Genomic DNA, 19117 nt, shown 5'->3' on the forward strand with positions numbered 1-19117 from the left:
ATTAAATTCGACTCTATGAAAAAACATGCCATCCTGATACTTTTGGACGGTAGTGTAGATGATATGCATTAGCATCTTTTCTTAATATCTAGTATATTAAGATTTTTAATATCCACTTAACTCAGTGTAATATGAGTGGATACCAAAGCATATATATGTTTGCGCTTACGCAAAATATGACTGGAATTGTATTAAGGCGAAAACACAGCTCGTTGCCTGCTTGCAAGTGGATGGGACAAAGTGCACACATGAGAGAGCGATGAGAAAAATTTGAATTTTTTATCTCGCTTACTCTTATGCGCGTCCCTTGTGCTAGCTGCCCGCAGAAAGACAGGCAGTAGAGTTGTGTTTGCGCTTTTACATTGACAAAAGTTGCTTGGATTCTTTATTTTATTTTTAGCAAAATTGTAAAACTAAAAAATCAATTTTTCATGTCGATTCTATAAAGACTTTATTTGGCATCGGGGGCCCCTGGCAGCTGGGGGCCCCGGTGCACCGCACCGCCTGCACCTACGTCGTTACGGCCCTGCCCGTTGACTGTCGCTGACGCATATATGCGCAAAACTAAACTGCCCAAAAGTGGTTCATGACGCATACATGCGCAACTTAAAAAAGGTGATTAAAAACTTCTTAAATGTTCCTGAAACCGGTTACTCGGGGGTTTTCGAGGCCGCTGATTACGAATATGACATGCGTTTTCCAATATTCAAAATGGCGGATCCAATATGGCGGACAACAAAATAAAAAATTGATCAGATTGACTTGAAACGTAGTACTCGGGGGTTTTTCGGGTCGTTGATTACGAATCTGACATCAGTTTTTCGAAATTCAAAATGGCGGATCCAAGATGGCGGAAATTTTTTCAAAATTCGTCGAATTTGCTTGAAACTTGTTACTCGGGGGTTTTAAGGCTCGCTGATTACGAATCTAACATAAGTTTTCCAAAATTCAAAATGGCGGATCCAATATGGCGGACAACGAAATAAAAAATTGATCAGATTGGCTTGAAACTGAATACTCGGGGGTTTTTAGGATCGCTGATTACGAATCTGTCATTATTTTTTCAGGGTATTTATCGAAATTTGATTTCACCAAAAATCATCATACTGATATCAGATTAACCAGTTTCAAACAAATTCAATAAATTAAAAAAAAATTTTCCGCCATATTGAAGCAGATATTTTGAATTTTGAAAAACTAATTTCAGATTTGTAATCAGCGACCCTGAAAATCCTGAAGTATTCAGTTTCAAGCCAATCTGATCAATTTTTTATTTCGTTGTCCGCCATATTGAATCCGCCATTTTGAATTTTGGAAAACTAATGTCAGATTCGTAATCAGTGACCGCAGAAACCTTAAGGTACCAAGTTTCATAAAAATCCATTAAAAATTATTTCAACACACTTTTGGCCCAAACAGTGGAAATCTCGTTGACAGCCAAGGGGTTAAAATTGTATTAAAAATAATTGAAATCCTGCGATGAGTTTCAACAAATTATGAAAATAATTGAATTTTTGCCACGAATTTTATTAAAATGTTTCAAAATAATTGAATATTGAATATTCTTCCTGAGAAGAATTTTATTTTTTATAAAAATAATTAAATTCTTGAGAAAAACTTAATTAATTTTTTAAAAAATTTAATTCCTCTGATCTCTGAAAATTTTATTATTTATAAAAATAATTGAATGTTTGCAAAGAATGTAATAAAAATTTTTTTTAATAATTGAATTCTCTTGTGAAATTTTTTTTTAAAATACTAGATATTGAGAAAAAAATTAAATTTCGAAATATTTTTTAATAAATAAAACGCAGAATCAATTTTTTACTATTTACCTACAATTTTTTATTTATGAATAAAATTTAGAATCTATTTTTTTTACTATATAGTGTCATGCAAATGAATTCTAATTTAAAATCGATTTTTATTTAATTTGGTCAAATTTCCACTAAAGTTAATTATTAATTTATTATACGACCGAAATCATTTGAATTTTCATTGTAACTGCATTTGTTATTTTAAGCGAATTGTTACTGAAGCAAATTGTCCGAAGCTAATTATCATCAGTCGAATTTTTAATTGACCGAAACCAGATGTAACCGCGAAATGACAATTAAACAAGTATTGCTTTAAAAATTTATTTCGTCTAAATGACAATTTCACACAAAAAATAAAGAATCTTATTTTCAGAAAAAACTGAATAATTTACTATAATTAAATTTAAAAATCAAATTCTGAATTTAAGAAAAACACGCATTTAATTTGTGTCTTAAATTTTAATTTTCTAATTTTTATTTAAAAAATTCTAATTTAATTTTTTAAATTTAAAAAATAAATCTTGATAGCATATTAAACAAAAAATTTCAATATTTAAATTTTAAAACTGTTAAATTTAAAAAAAAAATTTAAATATCTGACTAAAACGAAACTCTACTACTGAGACCACAGTCTACAAGAAGTCGGAAACTTATCCCTAAACACAACTTTCTTTTAAAACTACAATAAAATAATCTGATAACATAAATTTAACTATTGTCCGACTAAAATTAAGTTGTACTACTTATTTAACCTCCAGAAAATTTTATGGAAATGTATTTTATAATTAACTACTGTTAATTTGTTTTGTTTTCATTTTCAACCGATGGCTGACTAAAGTAGACTTCTACTACTGATAATGCGTTTATTAAAGTTTATTTAAATAAGTTTATAAACTTTAAACTCATGGCTGACTAAAATAGACTTTTACTACTTTCTCTTCTCATTATTTTCTTTTCTTTCTTTTAATTGCGGTCATGTCTACAACTGTAGAAGTTGAAAATTCGTTGTTTTTAGAAAAATTTAAAAGCAAAAAATTTTAAACCTACTATGTGATGACCATCAAAATAAATCAAAAGTGAGAAATATTTCAACAAAGAAATCATCTAAAACAATGAACAGAGACACTATTTGATTCATTCCAATAAACATGAAACTCAATATACAAAACTAATTAGTTTTGTTTCCAGTTTCATGTCGATCAGGATGAAACCAAAGTCTTTAAATGTTCACCTGATTGTCAAATAAAGTACGCTTTTAATTTAGCCTCTCTTGTTCGAATTATTTTATTTTTAAATCGAGCCATTGAAAATTTTGTTCAAATTAAAATTGAAACATTCTATAAATACATGTCCTCGCGCAATTTCATTTATAGTAACACAAGTCTCACAATTTAAATGTAGAATACAATCATAACACCTCACCAAATTTTTTCGATATTCACTACTGTGAACACCGGATGACAAATATAGAACTGAAATTTCAAAAGGGGGAATGTATTTATTTTTCTATTTATTCTTGTATTTATTTATTTTTTATATTTTTTTCTACAATTACATAAGTTTTAAGCGCATGTCTTTACCCATTGACAATAAAATAAAAATTAAATTGTCTTGTCTGAGTGTAACTGACTTGCACTACTGACATTACATTCGAAAAAAATTATCTCTTAACTTTCAACAAATCTATATAAAAAATAATCGATTAAAAGTAGCGTCTGACTAAAACCGACCTCTACTACTGAGTTCTGAGTCTTGTCTGACTATCGATGGTTTACACTACTAACAATACATTCGACAAAAATTGTCTCCTGACTGTCAACAACTTTCCATAAAAAATAAACGATTTAAAAATGTGAAACTAAAACCGATCTCTACTACTGAATTGACTTTTACTACTACTACTATTACTACTACTACTGCAATAATGCGTTTATTAAGATTTATTTTAAAAAATTTATAAACTTTGTACCCATGACATTCCAGCTGTGTCTGGTTACAACAGACTTGTACTACTAATACTACAATCGACAAAAATCGCCTCATGACTTTCGACAAATTTCTAATAAAGCATTAATTCGTTAGGTACTGTTCTACCTAAATCCTTTTTTGTACCTACGACTAAGTCATATGTTTTCATGGAAATAGCCAAGTATCTGACTAAACTGGATTCTTACTACTTCAAAAAAATGTTCTATTATATTTATTTACGAATTTCTTTAATTGTAAAATTATTCTAAAAAATCAATAACTTCTTTTTTGAATAAATATTTAATCATTATTATTTTTCCATAGGAATTAAGATTTTTGAAAATTTCAAATTCAAACCTTTAGAAATTCAATAACTTATAAGAATATTATTATAAAACATGAAAGCATAGACGAAATTGAGAAAATTTTTTTAAAATAATTGAATTTTGGAGAAGAATTTTTTAAAATTTTTTAACATAATTGGATTTTGGCGAAGAATTTTATTACTTTTGAAAATAATTGGCTTTTTGCGATGAGTTTTATTATTTATGAAAATAATAATATAATAGATATTGAAAAATCATTGAATTGAGGAAAATTTTTGAAAATAATTGAAATTTTTTCAAGAATTTTCGGGGATTCTCAGCGTCACTGATTGCGAATTCGATGTTAGTTTTTTACTTCTTGACAGTCCATGGCTCATAAATTTAAAGTCAGATTTAGAAAATTCAAAATGGCGTACGTAAAATGGCGTCTAAAAAATTTTTTAATTTACCAGATTTGCTTGAAACTCGGGGGTTGTCGGGGTCGCTCATTACGAATATGATGTGAGATTTTAAATTTTAAAATGGCGGATCTAATATGGCGGATAATTTTAAGATTGATACGATTGTATATATTGTCGTATTTGTCAAAAATGTTCACTCTCGAACGCTTTTGGGGTCACTAAATCCAAATTTGATGTCAAAATTATAAATCGATGTCGTCAATATATGACAACCAAAATTTTAAAAATAAATAAAACTGTGATGTCAGACTTCAAAAATGCAAAATGGTTTGTAAAATTTATAACTAATCATCAATGTAGCGTATGTTTTATTGCAATGTAGCGTATGGATCAGTAATTGAAAAAATAAAAACAATATAGTTTACAATTCACAATTTTAAATTAAATTCGAATTTCATAACTTTAAGAACTCCCAAATAAATATTTTTACACAAATCTGTCAACTTTTGAAAAAATGGTCGCCATATTTGATCCGACATTTTGAATTTAGATAATCTGACATCGGGTTCGTAATCAGCGACCTCGAAAACCCCGGAGTAACAAGTTTCGTGTAAATTGCACGCAATTTTTAAAAATTCGTCAGCCATATTGGATCCGCCATTTTGAATTTTGGAAATCCCCCGAGTAACAGAGGATATCGAAATATATACATTATTTTGTGAGCTATTGTTAATTTTCTTTTCATAACCTGGGTTTCGTGGTTGAATTGTTTATAAATAGCTGTAAAATTTACAATTTGTAATTTTTGACTGGAACACTTTTAGGTAACTTTGATAATACTATTAACTTGAATTTAACCTACTTTTTAAAACCTTAAAGGAAAAAAAAATTGTGTACCAAAATTTTCTCCATTTTCTTTCTTCGTTTGTAGAACTACTCAGATAATAAAGCACTGAAATTTGCAGCATATAATTTTTGTCCGCCTAAATAGAACTTTCCTATTTTGGAAACTTTTGTCTGCCTTAGTTATGTTTTAATAAAAATACACAAGTGTCTGACCAAACTGGATTCTTATTACATTCTCTTTCTTATTCAACACTGAAATTTCCTGCATATACTAGTTATTGGCTAACTAAATTCAACTTTTTCTACTTTATTATATAAATAAATAAAAAATAAATGAAACCATGTCAAAAAAAGTAAAACAAAATCCAATTTCACTATTTTGAGACAAAAATAACATGAGACTTTTGATAGTCGATATATAAACTATGAAGCATAGAATCCGAAGTCTGAAATTTGAAAATAGGAAAATACGTCTAAGAATCAAAATCCGAACCTTCGACAAGTTGTCGAGACTGACGGTAAACCATATAGTTTCCAACAGAAAGGGTAAATATTGACTATATAATCTGAAGACGGTAGATGAGGTGACTAGAGTAAGGTGCTCTCCTAACTTTGAAAGTTAACATTAGAGGGACAAAACCCTGTCAGTGTACCATGAAAATGTGCGGCGCGGCGCACTGTGGCTGGCAAACACATAACTCTCGAATGTATAAGGTACTTGCTCAGGCGCAACAAGGAAGGCGCCTCGCCTCGCCTTTATATAAAGGACTCGGTAATTTATATTCGTTTTCACTGTTTTCATGCCGAGTTGTGGATGCCAAAACGATGTGTCTTGCTTCCAGTTATATAGACGTATATAGATATACAATATGGAGAAAAAGACTTACCCCCAGGAGCAACTCGGTGAATGGGAGCCGCTGGCGCTGGCGGAACTGAACCGGCAATGCTGTAGAGGGTTTGTCCACTTCCGTATTTATTGAGGCCGCTGCAGTGACACGGTGTGGTTGGCGTTGTGAGCCCCTCGTTTCCCCTAAATTTTCAAATTAACACCAATTAATGCTCAGCGCTACAAAGCAGTAAATTGTAATCAATTTTTTTTCCTTCTCTTTCACACAAGTCTCTAGACACTTCATTACCTCGATATTATTTTTTACATTTTTAAAAATTACTGCATTTTTTTTTCCTTTACAATTTGAATACATTAAACATTTATAAGGTTTCAATTATTTGAAAAAATATTTAAAGTCTCAACTGTTTAAATACTTAAACAGGGTTGTGACTAAAAAAACAAAATTTAGTCACAACCCTGACTTTTTGCTGATTTTCAGTCAAAGTTTCGACTATTTCCCTAATCCCTAAGAACAAATTCAAGGACCGTTTATTTATAAAAATTCAATATTTAAAAAAACTTAAATATTAAAAAAAATTAATATGACCATTCTCATCCCTCGATTTACATTTAAAAATTTGAATTCATCAATTATTTTTATTAGAATTTTAGAAAAATTTAATTATTTCAAAAAATTTGAATATTTGTTTATAAAAATTCAATTCTTTCAAACAATACACTGAAAAAAATTATTTGATTCAAATAACCGATTAATTGACTATTATTAAAATATTTAATTGAATCAAATAATATTTATTAGAGTCAATTAAATGGTATTTGCTTCAAAATTATTGGTTGAAATATCATTTAATTGACTCCAATAAATATTATTTGATTTAAATAAATATTTAATTGAAAATAGTCAATTAATCGGTTATTTGAATCAATTCAATTTTTTTCAGTGTAGAACTGAAACATTAAAAAAAATTAATGTGTCAAATTTCCTCTCGACTACTTTAAAAAATTTCAATAAAATTCTATAAAAAATCCAATTAATTTCTATATAAAATTTCAATTATTTAATAAATCTTCAATAATGTTTAATAAAAATAGAAAAAAATAGAAAAAATAGAATATTTTAAAATATGAATGTGTCAAATTTTCCTCAATTATTTTAAAGAATTTTAATAAAATTCTCTATAAAATTCAATATTGTTTCTAGAATTTTAAGAAATTGGAAATATTTAAAAAATATTCAATTATTTTAAAGAAAATAGAACTGAAATATTTTCCAATTATTAATGCTTTAAACTTTCCTTGATTTTTTTTAAAGAATATTAATAAAATTCTTCTAAAACTTAAATTCTTCTTAGTAAAATTTTAGAAAAGTGCAATTGTTTAAAAAAATTTTAATTTCTTGGGTATAAAATGTAATTATTAAAGAAAGAATTGAACTATTTAAAAAAAAGAATGTGTAAAATTATCTTCAATTACTTTAAAGAATTTCTATTAAAATTTTTTACAAAATTCAATTATTTTTTTGTAAAATTCTAGATAATTTCAATTATTTAATAAATCTTCAATTATCTATAGGAAATAAAAACAGAAATATTTTTAAAAATGAATGCGCAGAACTTTCCCCGATTCTTTAGAAAAATATTAATAAAATTCTTTAAAAAATTCAACTATTTTTAGGAGAATTTTAGAAAATTACAATTATTTTAAAAAATTTAAATTTACTGCGTATAAAAATAAAATTATTAAAAAAAAGAACTGAAATAATTAAAAAAAAATATTTCGAATTTTCCTTGTTTACTTTAAAGAATTTCAATAAAATTCAACCATTTTTAATAGAATTTTCGAAAATTCTAATTATTTTAAAAAATTCCAATTACCTATATGTATAAAAATTCAATTATTTAAGAAAAAGAACTGAAATATTTAAAATAATGAATATCTCAAATTTATCTTGATTACTTGAAAGAATTTAAAAAATAATATTCTTTAAAAAATTAAATAATTTTTTAGGAAATTTTAAATATTTAAAAAATTTTCAATTATTGAAAAACATAGAACTGAAACATTTAAAAAAAATAAATGTGTTGAATTTATCTGGACTACCTACTTTAAAAAATTTTAATAAAATTCTCTAAAATTTTTAATTATTTTCTGTAGAATTCTAGGAAATTTCAATTACTTGCTTATAAAAATACAATTATTTAAAAAAAATGGAATACCTTAAATATAGATGTGTCAAAGTTCTCTCGATTAGTTAAAGAATTTAATAAAATTCAATAAAATTCTTTGAAATTTTTAAGTACTTTTTAAGAAATATTAGAAAATAAAAAATTGTTTTTTAAAAATATTTTTTGACATAATGAATCAAAATTTATAACACGTAATTTTAGAAATTTGACATTTTTCCAGTCCCTGATTTTTTCCCGGGCTTCTTTTCTTAGGTTTATTTCTTCACGACGCGTCACATATATATTTAACAATTAGAATACAAAAAGGATAATCAGAAACATTTAATTTTGAAATATATCAGTTAATAAGTTAATCATAAGTTATCAGTTTCATAACCTCAAATACATGAAGAAAATAATTGTCTACAATAAGGTGTGTTTACAATAAACCTCTTATGTCCTTTCAGAAATGCGAACATAACCTACAAAATTAACAATTATTTTATTTATTCGATTTATTCGATTATATCAAATTGAGACAAAAAACGAATAAAAAATGTTGCGAAGCAAAGTTTTTGATTCGTTTTTTGTCTCAATTTGATAAAAGAAGAATTAATAAAAGAAGAAAAATAAATACAATATTTAACAGAATTGTAGAGAGGGCGAGAAATGAAAAGTTACGGATAAATAAAGTAGCCTTTGACAATTCTGACCGATATTCAATTCTCGATAATTAGTGTGTGAAAATATTGAATAAAGCGATTAAATTTTTGTAATGTGAAGTTATTACTATTAGTTCAAGAGTCTTTGTTCGGATAACAGAATGTATTTAAAACGAAATCTGCTAACCAGAACAGGATCCAAAAATAATGACTCTCTAGAGTCATTATTTCTGGTAAATCTCCCTCTCACTCACTCACTCACTCACTATCTCCCTCCCGCCTTTTATGAATTCAGCTTTTTGTCAATATTCGTAAAGTATTCAGAGTCGATTCAATGCAATAACAATCATATAGTAGGATATCACTAAAAGCGAATATTCAGCTATAAAGGCGCAAATTATTGCCCACGAGAGCGTTGGTTGCGTAAACATAAGTCAACCCCAGGGAAAATGCGTATAGCCAACACGAATCGTTACTGATTCTCATTTTCTTCTTCACAATATATTTTTTTATCTACCTCTATTTTCATGTCAAACAAAAAAACAGGAAAAAAAGAGAAAAAACTGTATTCACCAAAAAACGTCAATTTTATAAACTCTAAAAATTGAATGGCGAAAAAAATACCCGAAACATGACAAATTGGATGGAAACTTTGCAGTAAAAAATAAATATGGATACGAAAACATGATTTTTCCCTGAAACACAGATAATTATTATACTCATGAACCATTTTCGTAAATATTGGCATACTATACTAGAAATGCATGTACAGGGTTGCCACAAAAATTTTATTTTATTTTTCCCTCATTTCCAGTTAAAATTTTGACATTTTCTCTGACCATAAAGAATAATCTGATTCACTCTAAAAATAATTATAAAGGTACTCAAAAAAATGTTCTATTATTATACGTATTTATTTAAGAATTTCTTTAATTGTAAAATTATTCAAAAACATGAATAACTTTGTTTTTAAATAAATATTTAATCATTATTATTTTTCCGTAGGAATTAAAATTCTTCAAAACATTCAAATTCAAACCTTTTTGAATAACTTTTTTTTCAATAACTTATAAAAATATTAAAATTATAAAACATGAAGACCAAGTGATAAAATCATTATTTCATATTAGGTATAAATAATATGAGAATATTGTTACTGTAACTTCTTCAAAATTATTTTCATCATTTCATTTCATTTATATTATTTTCTACAATTTTTAAATAAAATTCTTTTTTTAATCAATAACCTATTTTTAATAACTTTTGATAAAATTCTTTTGAGAATTTTCAAATTCATTTATTTACAATTCAATTTTACGAAAATTCGATAACTCGAAAATTCTTCAATTAAATACATTAGAAAGTAGTTCCATAGAATTTTTAATTGAAAGTATGAAAAATTAAGATTTTCAAACATTTTAATTTGAAACTTTTACAAAATTTAATTATTTCTAAAAATTGCAATGAGAATTCAATTACTTAAATACAAACAAACAACAACCAAACAAACAAACAAATTTTTAAATAATTGAATTCTTTCGACGAATTTCAATAGAATTTTTTAGAATAATTGAATTCTTTTGAGAAATTCGATTAAAATTGAATTAAAAATAATTGAAATTCAGTGATGAATTGTATTATTCATGAAAGTAATTGAATTATTGCGAAGAATTTTATAAAATAGTTTCAAACAATTGATTTTCTTCCTGAAAATTTAAGCAAATTTTACTTCTTTAATAATTGATTTCCTATAAAATTTTTATTATTTTTGAAAATAATTGAATATTCGTGTAGAACTTTGTCAAGATTGTTTTAAAATAATTGAATTTTTTGGAAAATTTTATTATAATAATAGATATACAAATCACTAAATTAAGAAAAATTTTTGAAAATAATTAAAATTTTGCAATGAATTTTATTAAAATTTTTGAAATAATTGAATTTTATTACTTTTGAAAATAATTGAATTGTGATGAATATTGTTACCCAGCGGGCACACTTCTCTTTTTGATAACTTCTAGTTATCGTTTTGAGTTGTAATGAATGTAAGGAAATTTAAGTGCGGATTAGCTCGCCGGATCAGGGTTCGTGGTAAATAAGAAAAAGTTTTACAAACACTACAAATTTACGATAACAAAACAACGGTTTATTAATATCAAAAACGAATTAATTAATTAACATAAGTGAAATATAAACGATATAAATGAAGTAAAATACGAGCGAAAAATAATAAATGCGACGACGTTTAAACGATATACGAAAATACTAAATAAAACGATTAAATAAACGACGAAATAATACGAAAACGCGACGGATTACGAAATACGGTTATTTTACGGGAAACGACTAAAAAAATACGATTACAGACACGGACGCGACTATTAAAACTGTTCTGTTCAGTTTTGAGAGAAGAATTATTTCTCTCTTCTTCTTTTGCCGTGGACGTCTTCTTCAGGCTCGTTGCTTCCTTGTCGTTGACTGCGTCGAAACAAGAGTCATACTCTAGCGAGGGTCATACCACTCTTCGACCGTTGACGTGACGAACATGAGTCATACTCTTGCGAGGGTCAAACCACTCTTCAATCGATGGGGCTATTTCGCCTAACGGAATCAAACTCCTTAGCTGGGTAAAACCCTGCGGCGAAATGCGAATGCTCGCTCCGCGAGCGCTTCTTTTATACTCTCGTCCGAGAGTCAGTATCGCGTGATTGGTCGGTCGCGAGGCGGTGGGGCGCTCGGAGACTCGACGCGGTGGGAGAGAAGTTGAGTGTTGCGCGGCGCCTATACTCGACTCGTTCCTCTTCGCGCACGTTCGAGGTCAGTGTTTCTCGTGTAAATTTACTTTGTATATTTTTCGTCGCGAATATTATTTTGATAATTTACAGACAATCTTTACAGAGTAGATGTTAACATTTTGATGCCTTTTAGTTATCGTGTGCCGCCTGGGTATTTATAAAAATAATTGACTTCCTCCGAATGCTTTTATTATTTATGAAAATAATTAAATGCCTGAAAAGATTTTGAAAATTTTATAAAAAATTTTAAAAATAATTGAATTTTACAATGAATTTTATAAAACTTCCTGAATATAATTGAATTTTGGCGAACAATTTTGTTATCCATTTATAAAGATAATTGAAATGATGACGAGAATTTTTTAAAAAAATTTTGAAAATAATTGAATATCGCGAACGAATTTTAATATTTATCAAGATAGATTAAGTTTTTCAAAGAATTGCGTTTAAATTTTTAAATTTGAAACTAATTTCAACAGAATTGAAATTAAAATTTTTCAAAAAAATACTTCATTAAATGATTTATAACTTACAAATAATAACTTTATGACAGTTCTTCAATAAAATTAAATTATTGTCAGAAATAGAAAAAATTCAATGTTTGCACTGCAAAAAGAAGTATCTTAATTAAGATGTTTTTGTAGTCATTTCTAAGATGTTATTGTAGTCACTTTTTAGTCATTTAAAATGTCTTAATTTAAGATGCTAAAAGCATCTTCGTACACATTTTCAGCATATTTTTCAGAAAAAAAGTTTTGAGGTTAACTATGGGCTTATATGTAAGACATTTTATGCATCTTAGTTTTTAGTAACTTAAATTTTTTTCGCATCTTACAATTCACAAGTATCTTATAGCTAAACATCTTATTGAGACAGAAACATCTTAATTTAAGATACTTTAAAAAACTTACAGAAGTATCTTACTTTTTTAAGATAGAAGAAATATCTAAGACGTATAAAGCATCTTAAAAATCAGTAAGATACTTTAGAAAACATCTTATTTTAAGATGTAAGATACCATTTTTCCATCTTACATCTTATTTTAAGATATCAAATAAGATACTTATTTTTGCAGTGTGTTTTTAGAATTCGTGGTAATTTCATACTTTATGAGGTAAACAGAAAGACACAAAAATTCAGAATTTTCTTATAAATTCTAAACATTTAATTTTTTCCAATACCTTTAGTTCTACACCAATACCAATTCTACTTTCCCTGACTTTTCCATGAATTCCCTGATTTCCCTGATATGTGGCAACTCTGATGTAATTTCTAGAAACTCTCAACTAAAAACTATTCTTATTTTACTAAACATAGGGAACCAGAAGTTAGATAACAATTTAATTTACTGTCAAGAATTCGCATGATTCCGACGAAGCTACAAATCAAAGGAAAAAGAAATTGAAAAGAAAATGCTCTTTTTACTTTAAAAACTGTCATTTCGGAGACAGACATAACCTAGAAATGTTCTTTCTTGATTGTTGCGAACTTTGGGATTAATAATCTCACTTCTTGAAACTAATGTGAAGTATAAACTTCGGACCCCACATGGAAAGAAACTTTTCTCGATTACTGCGATAATTCTGACTGAAACTATATACTTGAGGAAGCCGTAAGTCTAAAAGAAGCCACTGCAATGAAGAATTCAGAAAATATTGTTGATGATTTTTCTTCTCTTAACTTGATCTTATATAGCAACACTAGCACAACTTTATTTTAAAACTACAAAAAAAACAGTCTGATAATCAGATAAAATTAAACGATTGTCTGACTAAAATTAAGTTGTACTACTTATTTAACTATATTATAATTAACTTTGTAAGAAATTAGAGATCTTTCAGGCGAATCGTTGTGAATATTGAGAAAGAAGGGAGAATCTTGTAAACGTTGATTTAAGTGTCGCGCATGTCATAAGTTAGTGGTCAAGGGACCTTCGCATGTGAAACATGCAAAATCTTCGTCAAAATATTTGTAGATCAAGATTGTAACACGCCAAGTGGTATTTGACGAATACGCTAAACACAACACCCAATAGGGGTAAATATTTAATTAATTTTGTGTAAAAGTGTATAAAAAAATGGTGTAATAATTATATTTCTTTTTTTTGTCATAATTTTAAAGCGATTGGTGAAGAAATCGAAATCACCGTGTGTTTCGTCGACGAGGCTTGACGAAAATTAAACTCACCTTTTATAACTATCTGTATTTAAAACAAAAAGATGAAAACCTTGTGTGTATCTCGAGTGGATTCGATGTCAAGAGAAGTCACCAATTAATTGGTTTTGCATCATCTTTATAATAATCGAGGTGGAATCTTGGATTTAGCCTATCAAGTTTTTCCGAAGAGCATACTCTAATCACACGTTTATCAGAGGTTTTCTTTTCCTATACAAAATTTGTCGACTTCCATCTTTTGGATGGATAAAAATCTATTTTTTTATATTGACTGGGTGAGTTAGCCTATACATTTTATATCAGATCTTTGATCTTGCCCTTGACCAGAAATTTTCTTTTAAATTGAATGTACAAATTTTACATAGCCCTTCAGATTGAATCTTATGTTTAAAAAAAATATTAATATACAAAGTTATTATAAATTTTCGAGTATAGTGTAAATGTGAAAAGTGTGAATCGTATTTTTTGTTGATTGACTAAAGATATATTTTCTGTACAGACTAAATTATATCAAACTTTATAAATATATATAAATATCCTCTATTTCCCATTGAACTTGTATCAATAATTATTAAAAATATTAAATTTGTTACAACTTATTTATAACCAACAGAAAATTTAAGGAAATATATATTATAATTAATTACCGTTAATTATTTGTTTCATTTTCAACCGATGGCTGACTCAAGTAGACTACTACTACTGATAATGCGTTTATTAAGATTTATTTTCAAAAGTTTATAAAGTTTGAACCCTTGTCTGACTAATATAGACATTTACTAGGTACTTTCTTTCTTCTTTTCTCTTTCTTTCATTGCGGCTGTGTCTGCAATTACAAAAGTTTAAAGTGCCTTGTCTGACTGGTAAGAGAATTTTACTACTGACAATATATTATAAATTAAGTCATCTTGTCGGACTGTAACAGACTTGTACTACTGATAATACAATCGACAACAATCACCTCATAACTTTGGATAAATTTATAATGAAACATTGTCTGACTAATTCGATCTTGTTCTACTTATATCCCATTTTGTATGCCTTAATAGTAGCTATATGTTTTACTGAAAATACACAAGTGTCTGACTTAACTGAATTCTTGCTACTTCTGGGTTGACACAAAAATATAATTTTGTTTTTTCCTGATTTCCAGACAAAATTTTGACTTCTACCAGACCCTAAAGAATATTCTGATTCCCTCTAAAAATTATTAACTATACACAAAAAAAATATTTTATTACCTTTATTTACGAATTTCTTGAATTGTAAAATTATTCGAAAGCATCAATAACTTCGTTTTTAAATAAATATTTAATCATTATTACTTTTCCATAGGAATTATGGTTTTTAAAAATTTCACATTCAAACCTTTTGAAATTCAATAACTTATGAAAATATTATTATAAAACATAAAGATTGTTTTTTAAATACAAAAATAAATCATTTATTGGATAATTGAACGTTTCTTAAAATTTAATTTTTATAAAATAAGTAAAATTTTTGCGTAGAATTTTATCAAAAAATTTTTTAAATAATTGAATTCTTTTGAAGTTCATCTATTTATAAAAATTGTAAACGCAAATATTTTAAAATTAAATTAATTTTGATATATTTAAGTAAAAGTATTTATTACATAATTTATAAATAATAATTAAATGATAGTCCTTCAAGAATTAAGCTAATTAAAATGAAATTATTGTCAGAAATAGTTAAAAAATTGAAGGTTTTGTATTAGAATTCGTGATAATTTCATAGTTTATGCCACAGAAAAGTCGATATTCTAAATTTATGAATATAATTTTGTCTCCTATTAAAGTATATTTTCCATGTAGGTATTTTATTCTTTAAGTTAAAATAAATATAATTTTCTTATGAATTCTAAAAATTTAATTTTTTCCAGTATACTTTTAATAAAAATCTCTGACTTTTTCCTCAATTTCCTTACTTCCCTGTCCTGTAGTAACCCTGCATATCAATATGTGAATAGGGAGAAATATATTTTTTTGTCAAAAATAAATACTTTTACACTTTAATGCTTCTAATATTCAATTATAATCTAAAATTTTAACTGAAATCCATTTTTAAAATAATTAAATTCTTTTGGAAAATTTTATTAGAATAGTAGTAATAAATAGTATAAGTAGTTAATAGTATTAAAAGTCATTGAATTGAGGAAAATTTTTGAAAATAATTGAAATTTTGCCAAGAATTTTATTAAAATTTTTGAAAATATGTAATTGAATTTCGGAGAAGAATTTAATTACACAGGACCACAAAATTTTTTTATATGTTTTTTGGGTCGCTGAATTTGAATCCGAACTCAGTTTTCCGCCATCACGTCAAGTTTCTTCACAAATTAATAAAATTCGCAAAAAACTGACTGTAAACAAGATATAAATAAAATTAAGCAGAAAAATCTATTAAAAAGAACTTTAACATACTTAAAAAATATTATATAATGTTAAACAATAAAAAAAAAAACTCGTAAATATTCCAAATTTAAGATGGCGGGTCCAATATGGCGTCCATTTTTTTAAAATTCACCCAATTTGCCTGAAACTTGTTACTCGGGGGTTTTTGGGGTCACTGAATACGAATTTCACTTTAGTTTTCAAAAATTCAAAATCTGACAAATTTTTAAAGAATTCGTTAGTCATATTGGATCCGCCATTTTGAATTTTTTAAAACTAAGATGAAATTCGTATTCAGCGACCCCAAAAACCCTCGAGTAACAAGTTTAAAGTAAATCTAATAAATTATTAAAAGATTCGACAGCCATATTGGATCCGACATTTTAAAGAAACTTGACGTGATGGCGGAAAACTGAGTTCGAATTCGAATTTATCGACCCAAAAAATATATAAAAATCATTGTACGGTCAATACTTCCTTTAAAAAAAATGTTGTGGTCCTGTATTATTTCTAAAGATAATTGAAATTTTGATGAGAATTTTTAAAAATTTTTGAATCATTTGTAATTTCTCTAAAATTATCCAAATTATATTATATCTGAATCAGTTATTTTTAACTGATTCAAATTTAGGGAGTATAAAGAGAAGTTTGTTAGCTGTAAATATCTGCAACCTCGAAAAGGCACTTGGATTCCCAAATAATTCGAAAGTGGGAAAAAAAGGAAAATATTTGGATTCCTAAAAATATGTAAATCCATAATAACTCACCGAGAAATGCCGCCGACGACGGATATCTCATCGAGTTCATGACCGCTATCATAATGGAAAAGTCTGGTCGCACTGGTGCTGGCTCCACCTCCGTTTCCGCTGCCATCGCCCCCTGAAGAGTCGGTCCTTCCGCCTCCGCTACTTCTACCGGCGCTACGGCCCCGAAGCGACTGTACCAGCCGCTTGGCGCCGGAAGACATTCCACGAAGGTGATCCAGCCTTTCTGCTCTCGCCCTCTCTTTACAAATTCACTTCTCGACGACGTGCCCAATAATAATAATAATAATAATAATAATAATAAATAATCGACGATCCCCAGAATAGCTTCACAATTGGGGACGTGTGTTGACGGCAGCACTTGTCTCACTGCCGCCGCCGGTGTCACCGACCTGTCACCTTCGAACTTCCAACTCTCATGACAGCCGGACCGTGAAATGTTGTTCCACTCCAATCTCTATTTCTTCAATGCCTCCCTCCACAATGATATTGTCTCACCAGCCAGGATTTAAAATTAATTTCCCCTCTTCTTTTTCTTCCTTCAGAAAAAAACTAATCACTCCAGTTGACATTGTTTTTTCAAATCGAATTTTTTTTCCGATATTATATTTAGAGAGAGAGTAGACACGCTTCTTCTTCTTCTTCTTCTTTTTCTTTGTTTATTGAGCGCTTTTTTCCCCCTTCTTTCTTCGCTGAGAGTCGAGAATTAAGGAACCGTTGGTGTTGAAGTAAACTTTAGGTGGAAGAAAACCCCCGTCACTGAAGAGTTTCTTGACTCATGCTTTTTATTCCAGTCTTCTTCCTCTCTCCTTGTAACTCCGCAGGAGCAACAAGTGTCTCTGCTCTCGAACCGTTCGCTTTTCATGCAACGAAACGACCCTGCTACCAATTTTCACCCAAGTCTCTCCCTCTCTCTATTGATTTTCCTTTGACTATAGACTGATCCCCCGTCAACAGGAATTATCTGGAATCAAAAAGAAAAAAAAATTCACTCCAAGTGTCTATAGAAAAAATACAAAATGTATAATTATTTCTAAAAATGTATTTTTACATCAGATATTAAATAATCCCCTACCGTTGAGATTATTATACTCAACAGTGGATTAAATAACAGTTCTTTACAAGGTTTCGAAAAATAATATTCATGTATATGATACGGCTTTTCATATTCAGACGAGACACATACAGACTTGTGTTTGTGACCGAAGAATAAAATCCTCTCAGGAGGGATTATTTTTCCACCGCATTAGAATTGTATGATAAAAATTCATCAGAATGAAAAAATAATACTCTTTCGGGTTAAAGTAAAACCATGTATCAATGAGGGAGAAAATCGTTCAGGGTTTGCCACAAAAAATTTTATTTGTTTTACCGCGATTTTCAGATAGAATTTCAACTTTTTCCTTCAACCTCAAAAATATTCTGATTCACTCTAAAAATTATTAGATACTCCAAAAAATTTTCTATTACATTTATTTATGAATTTCTTTAACCCTTTAACGGACAAATGTGCTGTTTTCCGACTTGAATTTTAACTACGTACAACTATTAAAAGAAAGCTAAAAAAATTTTAAAAGTACCATTTCCTACTATTTTCAGGGTCGCTCTTTCGAATGGCGTTGTCAAAATTTCCAAAAAATGAAATTAACCCCCTCTTTTAATGAAATTTTCCAAAAAATGCAAGATTTTTGAATGAAATTTTTTTTTTAATTGCAATTTTTATTGTTATATCGGTATCTACATATCGTCTAAGGTATAAAAACCGTATTCCCGATAGCTGTACTTTAAAAATATTCAGTAGTTATTTTTTCTTTTTTTCATTTTTTATTAAAAAATGGCGCCCTATTTTACACATTGAGGGTTAAATTAAAAAAAGTTTTATCTCGGGATGTAACATCTACCAAAACTTATTCTAAGTCCTGGTCACCTTCAGTCAT

The 19117-nt window shown here is 27.9% G+C and overlaps 1 protein-coding gene across 3 annotated transcripts in view; it reads right to left on the reverse strand.

Moving 5' to 3' along the window:
- LOC122509866 (cyclic nucleotide-gated cation channel alpha-3) overlaps positions 1-17495 on the reverse strand; it is a 400219-nt gene extending 382724 nt beyond the window's left edge. For all 3 annotated transcript variants that reach the window (XM_043624160.1, XM_043624159.1, XM_043624158.1), the window contains exons 1-2: positions 17184-17495; positions 6246-6388 (exon numbers count right to left, since the gene is read on the reverse strand). In XM_043624160.1, coding sequence (XP_043480095.1) covers positions 6246-6388; positions 17184-17383 — 343 coding nt within the window. In that variant the 5' untranslated portion in view covers positions 17384-17495. The remainder of the gene's footprint in view (positions 1-6245; positions 6389-17183) is intronic.
- Between the last annotated feature and the right edge of the window lie 1622 nt (positions 17496-19117).

The sequence above is a fragment of the Leptopilina heterotoma genome, unplaced genomic scaffold, assembly GCF_015476425.1.
Source record: "Leptopilina heterotoma isolate Lh14 unplaced genomic scaffold, ASM1547642v1 Lhet_63, whole genome shotgun sequence".
Classification (NCBI taxonomy): Eukaryota; Metazoa; Arthropoda; class Insecta; order Hymenoptera; family Figitidae; genus Leptopilina; species Leptopilina heterotoma.